Source organism: Panulirus ornatus, chromosome 12, assembly GCF_036320965.1.
Source record: "Panulirus ornatus isolate Po-2019 chromosome 12, ASM3632096v1, whole genome shotgun sequence".
In the NCBI taxonomy this organism is placed as follows: domain Eukaryota; kingdom Metazoa; phylum Arthropoda; class Malacostraca; order Decapoda; family Palinuridae; genus Panulirus; species Panulirus ornatus.
This window is the reverse complement of record NC_092235.1, coordinates 70,640,514-70,654,573: the sequence shown is the minus strand read 5'-3', so window position 1 is coordinate 70,654,573 and position 14,060 is coordinate 70,640,514. Positions and strand designations below refer to the sequence as shown.

The following is a 14,060-nucleotide window of genomic DNA, read 5'->3' as shown; positions in this document are numbered from 1 at the left end:
TGAAGAATGTGTGGAAGTTGAGAACATTATCTTGAAAAGCAAAAATGGGTATGTTTGAAGGAACAGTGGTTCCAACAATTTTATATGGTTGCGAGGCGTGGGCTATGGATAGAGTTGTGCGCAGGAGGGTGGATGTGCTGGAAATGAGATGTTTGAGGACAATATTTGGTGTGAGGTGGTTTGATCGAGTAAGTAATAACAGGGTAAGAGAGATGTGTGGTAATAAAAAGAGTGTGGTTGAGAGAGCAGAAGAGGGTGTTTTGAAATGGTTTGGTCACATGGAGAGAATGAGTGAGGAAAGATTGACCAAGAGGATATATGTGTCAGAGATGGAGGGAATGAAGAGAAGTGGGAGACCAAATTAGAGGTGGAATGATGGAGTGAAAAAGATTTTGAGTGATCGGGGCCTGAACATGCAGGAGGGAGAAAGGCATGCAAGGAATAGAGTTAATTGGAACAATGTGGTATACTGGGGTTGACTTGGTGTCAACGGATTGAACCAGGGCATGTGAAGCGTCTGGGGTAAACCATGGAAAGTTCTGTGGGGCCTGGATGTGGAAAGGGAGCTGTGGTTTCAGTGCATTATTACATGACACTAGAGACTGAGTGTGAACGAATGTGGCCTTTGTTGTCTTTTCCTAGTGCTACCTCACACACATGAGGTGTGAGGGGGTTGTTATTTCATGTGTGGCGAGGTGGCAATGGGAATGAATAAGGGCAGACAGTATGAATTATGTACATGTGTATATATGTATGTGTCTGTGTGTGTGTATATATATGTATACGTTGAGATGTATAGGTATGTATATTTGCATGTGTGGACATGTATGTATATACATGTGTATGTGGGTGGGTTGGACCATTCTTTCGTCTGTTTCCTTGTGCTACCTCGCTAACGCGGGAGACAGCGACAAAGCAAAATAAATAAATAAATAATGTCTGCGTATGTGTATGTATATATAGATATGTATATGTGTATATATGTACATATACAGGTATGTGTGTATATGAGTAGATGGGTCTTTCTTTGTCTAATGTGGGAAATGCGTGAACAAGTATAATACATATATGTGTGTAAAAAATTCTCTTCACAAGGTTCTTACCTTATGAATGAATCAGTAATCATCTACACATAATTATACATTTAGAAAAATATAAGAGACAACAGCTAAAGCTGATCAGGTGTGACAAAACCCTTAGCACTCTACACTGAAGACAGCAGAAATATACCAGAATAATTCATTGTATGCTATCAAAAATTCTTTATTCACAAAATAAAATCAGCAGTCTAACCTGATCTAATCCTGGAACAGCATACATCTTTATCAGTGAATCCTGACCAACAGAAATAATTTGTTGAGCATCTGCTGTGAAAGCAACACCTAATATGACCTCACGGTGAGCACGACATTCCCCAAGCCGCTGAAGATCAGTTAATCGTTGCCACAGACTTGGAACTGTTGAGCTGGATCTTCCAGGGCATTTTTCTGTAAACATATGAAAATATAAAAACCTATAAATGGGGTGAACCTCCCTAACCTAGTAGCCTTGGGACATAAGTAGTACTGGATTATGGAATGTTCCAAGTCATCTGGGTCCCATATATGCTACACAGAAAAAAATACATAAAAACACCATAATAATGATAAGAAACATGAAATAAAGAATAAACTGCAAGCAAAGTATTTTAATAAATTTCATATCCTAGAAAATTGAGGGAAGAATACAAGGTATGGTGTATGCCAGGAAGGCATGTAAAGACTCAGATAAGTGAAGACTATTTTGCTGTGGCCATCCCCTTGATGGGAGTTCCCAGAGGGAACAAGCATCAGTGATACAGATAGACAGATATCCTAGGCACCATAATTATAATGCTAAACAAGAGTACTACACATATGATATATTTGGGACCAAGAGGATTTTAGAAAGTCAAAAATTTCAGAAAGATGATATATATTTTTTTCATGTTGAAGGCTCTAGTCATGGACATCAAGGTCGAGCTTTATTGAAAATAGAGAGAATTATGAAATGGAGAAAAGACCTGTCTTTTGAAATATGCCAGATCATAGTTATTGGGAAAGACATGAGAAGGTAGAGTTCCAAAGCTTCGACGTGGAGGGAAAGAAGCAGGTATCAAAATGGCCCACCCTTAAGTTGCCAATGGCCACACAATAATCATGTGACGCAGCAGCTTGCCGAGCATTGCATGGTCTAGCTAGTGGTGGGGGCACACAAGCAGTCAGCTCTCAGGAGCGAAAACCAAAGCAATACATATAGAAAAGGGAAAGTGAACCAACATTGCTGTGTAGGACAAGGGGGCCAAGCTGGAAATTAGCCTGGGACAGTTTATAAGTCGGATTACTTTCAACTTAACTCTGTCAAGTAAGCATACACAGCTATAACCAGTCCTCCATATAAGGACGAATCAGTCCCTTGTATAAATGGAGAAACTGTTCAGAAGAGAAAAGAGTAACTGTTCACAAGAGAAGTTTCGACATCTAAACAGGACATCCAGTTTCTTAGGAGCAGACTTAGCTATTCCTGTAATGTGGGGTTTCCAAGAAAGAGTGGATGTTACAGAAACACCAAGTATGTTCACTGAGTCAAGAGGTGGAATTACAGATCCGTCAAAGGAGAGACGAGAGTTGTGAGGAGTTTTTGATACATAGATGGATAGAAACTGGGTCTTAAAGACATTAAACTTTACAAGATTTTGTCTACCCCACTGAGATATCCTGCCCAAGTCTGAGTTTATTAAGGAAGCTGTGTCAAGATGACATGCAGATCAAGTGAGAGAGGGTGAGTGCATTGGATTATGTGTGGAGGAGAGGAAATCATTGAAAAAAAGGAGAAAAAGTGTAGGGGACAGGACAGAACCTTGAGGGACACCACTGTTGATTGAGAAAAGGTGAAAACCCATGGAACAAATTGAGTCATCTGTATTAAGAATAAATATTACTATATGCAGGAGGGTGAAAGGTGTGGAAGGAATAGAGTGTATTGGAATGATGTGGTATACCGGGGTCAACGTGCTGTCAATGGCTTGAACCAGGGCATGTGAAGTGTCTGGGGTAAACCATGGAAAGTTTTGTGGGGCTTGGATGTGGAAGGGGAGCTGTGGTTTCGGTGCATTATACATGACAGCTAGAGACTGAGTGTGAACGAATGTGGTCTTTGTTGTCTTTTCCTTGCGCTACCTCGCACGTGTGCGGGGGGAGGGGGTTGTCATTTCATGTGTGGCGAGGTGGCGACGGGAATGTATAAAGGCAGCAAGTATGAATTATGTACATGTGTATATATGTATATGTCTGTGTATGTATATATTTGTATACGTTGAAATGTATATGTATGTATATGTGCGTGTGTGGACGTGTATGTATATACATGCGTATGTGGGTGGGTTGGGCCATTCTTTCATCTGTTTCCTTGTGCTACCTCGCTAACACGGGAGACAGCAACAAAGTATAACAAAAGGCATATGGTTTGGACATATGGATAAAATGAGAGGAAAGGCTGACAATGAGGATATATGTCTCAGAGACTGGTGACTATTTGGAAAAGTGTGTGAAAGGGGAAAGTTGAGAGTACATGTGAATAAGAGCAAGGTTATTAGGTTCAGCAGGGTTGAGGAGCAATTAGTTGGGATGTAAGTTTGAACAAAGAAAAATTGGAGGAAGTGGAGTGTTTTAGATATCTGGGAGTGGACTTAACAGCAAATGGAACCATGGAAGTGGAAGTAAGTCACAGAGTGGGGAAGGGGGTGAAGGTTCTGGGAGTGACGAAGAATGTGTGGAATGAGAGTACATTATCTCAGAGAGCAAAAATGGGCATGTTTGGAGGAATAGTAGTTCCAACAATATCATATGGTTGCAAGGCATGAGCTATAGATAGGGTTATACGGAGGAAGGTGGATGTGTTGGAAATGAGATAAACATTCAAGGACAATATGTGTTGTGAGGTGGTTTGATCGAGTAAGTAATGAAAGGGTAAGAGAGATGTGTGGAAATAAAAAGAGTGTGGTTGAGAGAGCAAAGACGGTGTGCTAAAATGGTTTGGACATGTGGAGAGAATGAGAGGAAAGGCTGACAAAGAGGATATATGTGTCAGAGGTGGAGCTACAAGGAGAAGCAGGAGACCAAAGTGGAGGAGGAAGGATGGAGTGCAAAAGATTTTGAGCAATCGGGGCCTGAACATACAGGAGGGTGAGAGGCATGAAAGGAATAGACTGAATTGGAATGATGTGGTATACTGGGGTCAATGTGCTGTCAATGGACTGAACCAGGGCATGCGAAACATTTGGGGTAAACCATAGAAACATCTGAGGGGCCTGGATGTGGATAGGGAGCTTTGGTTTCGGTGCACTGCACATGACAGCTAGAAACTAAGTGTGAACGAACATGGCCCTTTTTTGTCTGTTTTCCTGGCACTACCTTGCTGAAGTAGGGGGGTAGCAATGCTGTTTCCTGTGGGGCAGGGTAGCATCAAGAATGGATGAAGGCACGCAAGTATGAATATGTACATGTGTATACATGTAAATGTCTGTGTATGCTTTGATACACACTTTGAAGCTCTACTTAGTACTAGTTTCATCTCCAATCTTCATCATCTCATTCCAAATACCAACTTATCTAAAGATTAGATCTAAATATATATTTCTATGAAAATCAAACCTCTAGAAAGCACTCACCAGCACTCTCAATAGAGTTTTCCATAAAATCATCTGGATCCTCAGCCATCCCATCAGTAAGATGAGTTGAATCATAAAGTCCATATGATCTTGATCTTCTAGGGTGTGGTCTTCCAAACAATTGTTTTGGCACTTGTCCAAATTCTGTTATCTGAACTTCTAGAGCAAGTCTATCATTGAGGTCCGTGATGGCACCCAAGTCCACAGATCCCTCATAACAGAGATGATAAAACACTAAAAAAGATTAGAACCAGAGAAAAATTCATAAAAGACTCAGTTATCAAATCAATAAAATATGATTATCCTTTTATTTCCAATACAGAATAGGGTGTCCCACAAAAAAAAATCTACACACTAGAGCCACTGCAACTATCTTCATACTCCACTTTAGAACATTTCAATAATAATATGGGAATCTCCTCAATCTATCCAATACTCAATTTTCTACTATCCAACAGGATTGCCCATGTAGCCTAATCCCTGCACAATTGCACTCATCCCAGTTTACAATCCATGTTGCTAACTACGGGTGTAAGTCAACTTGGATTATCATTATTCATCACCTATAAAAAAGTCATTTTAGGAATCTACCCATAATAGTTACCATTGCAGTGGACTATGTAACACTTGGTTGCTTTGATGTGCAATTCAAATGCTACTCCTACACTTTGTTCAGCTAGTATCAGTAAAGCACAGTATCATTACACAAACTTTTATGTACAATTCTATGTATCATTGGACTCCATTAGCTAATGGTTACACCACAGGAGAGATGTGACCTTCAGCAAGGCTATTTCATCATTAATGGATGGTAAGGAATATAGTCTTGTCAAGGACCTTCCCACTCCAAAGGAGTCCATTGTCTCCTTGCTCCTGAATGGAGTGCAGCCTTGAAGCTGCAGAAGGTCAAGAGAGGGGGTTTTGGTGGTATATAATAAGATAGTGGTGGTAAGAGAGTATCATTAAACTTTAGGGAGAATAAAAAGATGCATTGGATGGAGCTAAATAATGTGCATAAGACAAGGGTACAAATGGGAACATTGGTGAAGGGGGCAAGGAGTGAGTGATAGGTAGTGAAGAAGTGAGAAGATGGAGTGAGTATATTGAGGGTTTGTTGAATGTGTTTGATGATAGAGTAGCAGATGTAGGGTGTTTTGATTGAGGTGGTGTGTGAAGTGAGAGGATCAGGAAGATTGGTTTGGTTTAAGAAACGAGTTCGTGAAAGCTTTGCGGAAAATGAAATCCAGCAAGGTGGTGGGTTTGGATGGTATTGCAGTGGAATTTATTAAGAAAGGAGTGATTATGTTGTTGATTGGTTGGTAAGGATATTCAATGTATGTATGGATCATGGTGAAGTGCCAGAGGATTGGTGGAATACATGCATAGTTCTATTGTACAAAGAGAAAGGGGATAAAGATGAGCATTCAAACTAGAGAGGCACAAGTTTGTTGAGTACTCTTGGGAAATTGTATGGGAGAATATTGACTGAGAGGATGAAGGCATGTACAGAGCATCATACTGGGGAAGAGCAGTGTGGTTTCTGAAGTAGTAGAGGATGTGTGGATCAGAATGTGGGCGAGAAATTCTTAGAAAAACAGATGAATTTGCATGTATTATTCATGGATCCAGATAAGGCATATGTTATGGTTGATAGAGATGCTTTGTGGAAGGTCTTAAGAGTATATGGTGTTGGAGGTAAGCTGCTAGAAGCAGCGAAAGGTTTTCACCAAGGATGTAAGGCATGTGTATGATTGGGAAGAGAGGAGAGTGTTTGGTTCCCAGTGAAGGTTGGTCCGTGACAGAGGTGTGTGATGTCCCCATGGTTCTTTAATTTGCTTATGGATGGTATGGTTAGGGAGGTGACTGCAGGGATTTTGGAGAGAAGGGCAAGTACGCAGTCTGTCGAGGATGAGAGAGCCTGGGAAGTGAGTCAGTTGTTGTTTGCCGATGGTGGTGACTAAGTTTGCAAAATTTGGTGGCTGAGTTTGGAAAAGGGTGTGAAAGGAGAAAGTTGAGAGTAAACATGAATAAGAGCAAGGTTATTAGGTCTGGTAGGGTTGAGGAACAAGTCAATAGGGATGCAAGATTGAATAGAGAAAAATTGGAAGTGAAGTTTTAGATATCTGGGAGTGGACTTAGCAGCGAATGGAACCATGGAAGTGGAAGTGAATCATGGGGTGGGGGAGGGGGCGAAGGTTCTGGGAGTGATGAGGAATGTGTGGAAGGAAAGAACATTGTCTTGGAGAGCAAAAATGGGTATGTTGGAAGGAATAGTAGTTCCAATAATGTTGTAAGGTCACGAGGCATTGGCTATAGATAGGGTTGTACAGAGACGGGTGGTTGTGTTGGAAATGAAAAGAATAAGGACAATATGTGGTGTGAGGTGGTTTGATCCAGTAAGTAATGAAAAGGTGAGACAGATGTGTGGAAATAAAAAGAGTGCAGTTGAGAGAGCAGAAGATGGTGTGTGGAAATGGTCTGGACAAATAGAGAGAATGAGACATGAAAGATTGACAAAGAGGATGTATGTGTCAGAGGAAGAGGGAACAGAGAGAAGCAGGAGACCTAATTGGAGGTGAAAGCATGGAGTGAAAAAAATTTTGAGTGATCAGGGCCTGAACATACACGGGGGTGAGAGCTTGTAAGGAATAGCGTGAATTGGAACATTGTGAAGTTCCAGGTCAATGAGGTGTCAATGGGGGTCAATGAGCTGTCAATGGACTGAACCAAGGCATGTGAAACATCTGGAGTGAACCATGGAAAGGTCTGTGGGGCCAGAATGTATATAAGAAGCTGTGGTTTTGGTGAATTACACATGAAAGCTAGAGACTGAGTGTGATCGAATGTGGCCTTTTTTTGTCTGTTTTCCTGGCACTACCTCGCTGAAGCATGGGGTAGCGATGCTGTTTCCTGTGGGGTGGGTTGGTGCCAGGAATGGATGAAGGCAAGCAAGTATGAATATGTACATGTGTATATATATGTGGATGAGCTGGAAATGAGATGTTTGAGGACAATATGTGGTGTGAGGTGGTTTGATCAAGTAAGTAATGAAAGGGTAAGAGAGATGTGTGGTAATAAAAATAGTGTGGTTGAGAAAGCAGAAAAGGGTGTTTTGAAATGGTTTGGTCACATGGAGAGAATGAGTGAGGAAAGACTGACAAAGAGGATATATGTATCAGAGGTGGAGGGTACGAGGAGAAGTGGGAGACCAAATTGGAGGTGGAAAGATGGAGTGAGAAAGATTTTGAGTGATCGGGCCCTGAACATGCAGGAAGGTGAAAGGCATGCAAGGAATAGAGTGAATTGGAACGATGTGGTGTACCGGGGTCGACGTGCTGTCAATGGATTGAACCAGGGCATGTAAAGCGTCTGGGGTAAACCATGGAAAGCTTTGTGGGGCCTGGATGTGGAAAGGGAGCTGTGGTTTCGGTGCATTATACATGACAGCTAGAGACTGAGTGTGAGCGAATGTGGCCTTTGTTGTCTTTTCCTAGCACTACCTCGCGCATATGCGGGGGGAGGGGGTTTCCAGTTAACAACACACTCAACCCCTTTCTTAATAAATTCTACTGAAATACCATCCAAACCTGCCTACTTGTCAGATTTCATCTTCATTAAAGCTTTCACTACCTCTTCTCTCTTAACCAAACCATTCTCCCTGACCCTCTCACTTTGCACACCACCCCAACCAAAACACCCTACATCTGCTAGTCTCTCATCAAACACACTCATCAAACCTTCAAAAATACTCACTCTATCTTCTCACTTCATCACTACCTGTTATTACTTCCCACCTTCCCCCCTTCACAGATGTTCCCATTTGTTCTCTTGTCTTACAAACTTTATTCACCTCCTTCCAAAACATCCTTTTATTCTCCCTAAAGTTTGATGATACTCACTTGCCCCAGCTCTCATTTGCCCTCTTTTTCAACCCCTGCACCTTCCTCTTGACCTACTGCTGCTTTCTTTTATACATCTCCCGGTCATTTGCACTCTTTCCTTGCAAGTATCATCCAAACGCCCCTCTTTTCTCTTTCACCAACAAATTTACTTCTTCATCCCACCACTCACTACCCTTTCTAATCTGCCCACCTCCCACCTTTCTCATGCCACATGCATATTTTGCACATGCCATCACTGCTTCCCTGAATACATACCATTCTTCACCCACTCCCTTCATGTCATTTGCTCTCACCTTTTGCCTTTCTACACTTAATCTCTCCTGGTACTTCCTCACACAAGTCTCCTTTCCAAGCTCACTTACTCTCACCACTCTCTTCTTTTTAGAAAACCTCTACAAATCTTCACCTTCACAAGATAGTGATTTGACATCCCTCCAGCTGCCCCTCTTAGCACATTAATATCCAGAAGTCTCTCTTTTACATGCCTATCAATTAACACGTAATCCAATAATGCCCTTTAACCATCTCTCCTATTCACGTAAGTATACTTATGTGTGTCTCTCTTTTTTAACGAAGTATTCCTAATCACCAGTATTTTTTCAGCAAACTAATCCACAAGCCCTTCACCATTTCCATTCACAACACAGAATGCCCCAAGTGCACCAATCATACCCTCAACTGCCACATCACTCACCTTCGCAATCAAATCACCCATCACTAATACCCGGTCTCATGCATCAAAGCTGCTGACACACTCATTCTGCTGCTCCCAATACATTTGCCTCTCATGATCTTTCTTCTCATGACCAGGTGCATAAGTACCAATAATCACCCATCTCTCACCATCCACTCTCAGTTTTACCCACATCAGTTGAGTTTACTTTCTTACATCTAAACACACATATTTGCTATTTCCTGCATTAGTGAGGTAGCATCAAGAACAGAGGTCTAAGCCTTAGAGCAAAAAATGCTCACATGACACACACACACACACACACACACACACACACACACACCATTTCTTCTTTTGGATGAAGCAAAACAGAAGGGGGGGATTTGGATCCCTATGCACCAAAGCTTTTAGTCACATTCTACGACATGCAGGTAGTACATGGGCAGTACTCTTTCCCCCCATTCCCGCGGAAAAATAATATTTATCATTATATATATTTTGCTTTGTCGCTGTCTCCCGCGTTAGCGAGGTAGCGCAAGGAAACAGACAAAAGAAATGGCCCAACCCACCCACATACACATGTATATACATACACGTCCACACATGCAAATATACATACCTATACATCTCAATGTACACATATATATACACACACACAGACATATACATATATACACATGTACATAATTCATACTGTCTGCCTTTATTTATTACCATCGCAACCTCGCCACACATGGAATAACAACCCCCTCCCCTCTCATGTGTGCTGGGTAGCGCTAGGAAAAGACAACAAAGGCCCCATTCGTTCACACTCAGTCTCTAGCTGTCATGTAATAATGCACCGAAACCACAGCTCCCTTTCCACATCCAGGCTCCACACAACTTTCCATGGTTTACCCCAGACGCTTCACATGCCCTGGTTCAATCCATTGACAGCACGTCGACCCCGGTATACCACATCGTTCCAATTCACTCTATTCCTTGCACGCCTTTCACCCTCCTGCATGTTCAGGCCCCGATCACTCAAAATCTTTTTCACTCCATCTTTCCACCTCCAATTTGGTCTCCGACTTCTCCTCGTTTCCTCCACCCCTGACACATACATCCTCTTGGTCAATCTTTCCTCACTCATTCTCTCCATGTCACCAAACCATTTCAAAACACCCTCTTCTGCTCTCTCAACCATACTCTTTTTATTTCCACACATTTCTCTCACCCTTACATTACTTACTCAATCAAACCACCTCACACCACATATTGTCCTCAAACATCTCATTTTCAGCACATCCACCCTCCTGCGCACAACTCTATCCATAGCCCACACCTCGCAACCATACAACATTGTTGGAACCACTATTCCTTCAAACATACCCATTTTTGCTTTCTGAGATAATGTTCTCGGCTTCCACACATTCTTCAAGGCTCCCAGAATTTTCGCCCCCTCCCCCACCCTATGATTCACTTCCGCTTCCATGGTTCCATCCGCTGCCAGATCCACTCCCAGATATCTAAAACACCTCACTTCCTCCAGTTTTTCTCCATTCAAACTTACCTCCCAATTGACTTGACCCTCAACCCTACTGTACCTAACAACCTTGCTCTTGTTTATGTTTACTCTTAACTTTCTTCTTTCACACACTTTACCAAACTCAGTCACCAGCTTCTGCAGTTTCTCACATGAATCAGCCACCAGCGCTGTATCATCAGCGAACAACAACTGACTCACTTCCCAAGCTCTCTCATCCACAACAGACTGCTTACTTGACCCTCTTTCCAAAACTCTTGCATTCACCTCCCTAACAACCCCATCCATAAACAAATTAAACAACCATGGAGACATCACACACCCCTGCCGCAAACCTACATTCACTGAGAACCAATCACTTTCCTCTCTTCCTACACGAACACATGCCTTACATCCTCGATAATAACTTTTCACTGCTTCTAACAACTTGCCTCCCACACCATATATTCTTAATACCTTCCACAGAGCATCTCTATCAACTCTATCATATGCCTTCTCCAGATCCATAAATGCTACATACAAATCCATTTGCCTTTCTAAGTATTTCTCACATACATTCTTCAAAGCAAACATCTGATCCACACATCCTCTACCACTTCTGAAACCACACTGCTCTTCCCCAATCTGATGCTCAGTACATGCCTTCACCCTCTCGATCAATACCCTCCCATATAATTTCCCAGGAACACTCAGCAAACTTATACCTCTGTAATTTGAGCACTCACTCTTATCCCCTTTGCCTTCCTACAATGGCACTATGCAAGCATTCCGCCAATCCTCAGGCACCTCACCATGAATCATTTATTTTATTTATTTATTTATTTTGCTTTGTCGCTGTCTCCCGCGTTAGCGAGGTAGCGCAAGGAAACAGACGGAAGAATGGCCCAACCAGCCCACATACACATGTATATACATACATGTCCACCCATGCACAATATACATACCTATACATCTCAATGTACACATATATATACACACACAGACATATACATATATACACAATTCATACTGTCTGCCTTTATTTGTTCCCATCGCCACCTCGCCAAACATTGAATAACAACCCCCTCCCCCCTCATGTGTGCGAGGTAGCGCTAGGAAAAACACCAAAGGCCCCATTCGTTCACACTCAGTCTCTACCTGTCATGTAATAATGCACCGAAACCGCAGCTCCCTTTCCACATCCAGGCCCCACACACTTTGCATGGTTTACCCCAGACGCTTCACATGCCCTGGTTCAATCCATTGACAGCACGTCGACCCCGGTACACCACATCGTTCCAATTCACTCTATTCCTTGCACGCCTTTCACCCTCCTGCATGTTCAAGCCCTGATCACTCAAAATCTTTTTCACTCCATCTTTCCACATCCAATTTGGTCTCCCACTTCTCCTTGTTCCCTCCACCTCTGACACATATATTCTCTTGGTCAATGTTTCCCCACTCATTCTCTCCATGTGACCAAACCATTTCAAAACACCCTCTTCTGCTCTCTCAACCACACTCTTTTTATTTCCACACATCTCTCTCACCCTTACATTACTTACTCGATCAAACCACCTCACACCACATGTTGTCCTCAAACATCTCATTTCCAGCACATCCACCCTCCTGCGCACAACTCTATCCATAGCCCACGCCTCGCAACCATACAACATTGTTGGAACCACTATTCCTTCAAACATACCCATTTTTGCTTTCCGAGATAATGTTCTCAACTTCCAAACATTCTTCAAGGCTCCCAGAATTTTTGCCCCCTCCCCCACCCTATGATTCACTTCCACTTCCATGGTTCCATCCGCTGCCAGATCCACTCCCAGATATCTAAAAACACTTCACTTCCTCCAGCTTTTCTCCATTCGAACTTACCTCCCAATTGACTTGACCCTCAACCCTACTGTACCTAATAACCTTGCTCTTATTCACAGTTACTCTTAACTTTCTTCTTTCACACACTTTACCAAACTCAGTCACCAGCTTCTGCAGTTTCTTACATGAATCAGCCACCAGCGCTGTATCATCAGCGAACAACAACTGACTCACTTCCCAAGCTCTCTCATCCACAACAGACTGCATACTTGCCCCTCTTTCCAAAACTCTTGCATTCACCTCCCTAACAACCCCATCCATAAACAAATTAAACAACCATGGAGACATCACACACCCCTGCCGCAAACCTACATTCACTGAGAACCAATCACTTTCCTCCCTTCCTACACGAACACATGCCTTACATCCTCGATAAAAACTTTTCACTGCTTCTAACAACTTGCCTCCCACACCATATATTCTTAATACCTTCCACAGAGCATCTCTATCAACTCTATCATATGCCTTCTCCAGATCCATAAATGCTACATACAAATCCATTTGCTTTTCTAAGTATTTCTCGCATACATTCTTCAAAGCAAACACCTGATCCACACATCCTCTACCACTTCTGAAACCACACTGCTCTTTCCCAATCTGACGCTCTGTACATGCCTTCACCCTCTCAATCAATACCCTCCCATATAATTTACCAGGAATACTCAACAAACTTATACCTCTGTAATTTGAGCACTCACTCTTATCCCCTTTGCCTTTGTACAGTGGCACTATGCAAGCATTCCGCCAATCCTCAGGCACCTCACCATGAATCATACATACATTAAATAACCTTACCAACCAGTCAACAATACAGTCACCCCCTTTTTTAATAAATTCCACTGCAATGCCATCCAAACCTGCTGCTTTGCTGGCTTTCATCTTCCGTAAAGCTTTTACTACCTCTTCCCTATTTACCAAATCATTTTCCCAAACCCTCTCACTTTGCACACCACCTCGACCAAGACACCCCACATCTGCCACTCTATCATCAAACACATTCAACAAACCTTCAAAGTACTCACTCCATCTCCTTCTCACATCACTACTACTTGTTATCACCTCCCCATTTGCCCCCTTCACTGAAGTTCCCATTTGCTCCCTTGTCTTATGTACTTTATTTACCTCCTTCCAAAACATCTTTTTATTCTCCCTGAAATTTAATGATACTCTCTCACCCCAACTCTCATTTGCCCTCTTTTTCACCTCTTGCACCTTTCTCTTGACCTCCTGCCTCTTTCTTTTATACCTCTCCCACTCATTTGCATTTTTTCCCTGCAAAAATCATTCAAATGCCTCTCTCTTCTCTTTCACTAATAATCTTACTTCTTCATTCCACCACTTACTACCTTTTCTAATCAACCCACCTCCCACGCTTCTCATGCCACAAGCATCTTTTGCGCAAGCCAT

General features: G+C 42.4%; 1 protein-coding gene across 3 annotated transcripts in view; it reads right to left on the bottom strand.

The window, feature by feature from the left end:
* The window catches only part of LOC139752232 (protein FAN-like), a 162,566-nt gene that overhangs the window by 39,518 nt on the left and 108,988 nt on the right, over positions 1 to 14,060 (bottom strand). For all 3 annotated transcript variants that reach the window (XM_071668259.1, XM_071668260.1, XM_071668261.1), the window contains exons 14-15: positions 4,688 to 4,921; positions 1,294 to 1,487 (exon numbers count right to left, since the gene is read on the bottom strand). In XM_071668259.1, coding sequence (XP_071524360.1) covers positions 1,294 to 1,487; positions 4,688 to 4,921 — 428 coding nt within the window. The remainder of the gene's footprint in view (positions 1 to 1,293; positions 1,488 to 4,687; positions 4,922 to 14,060) is intronic.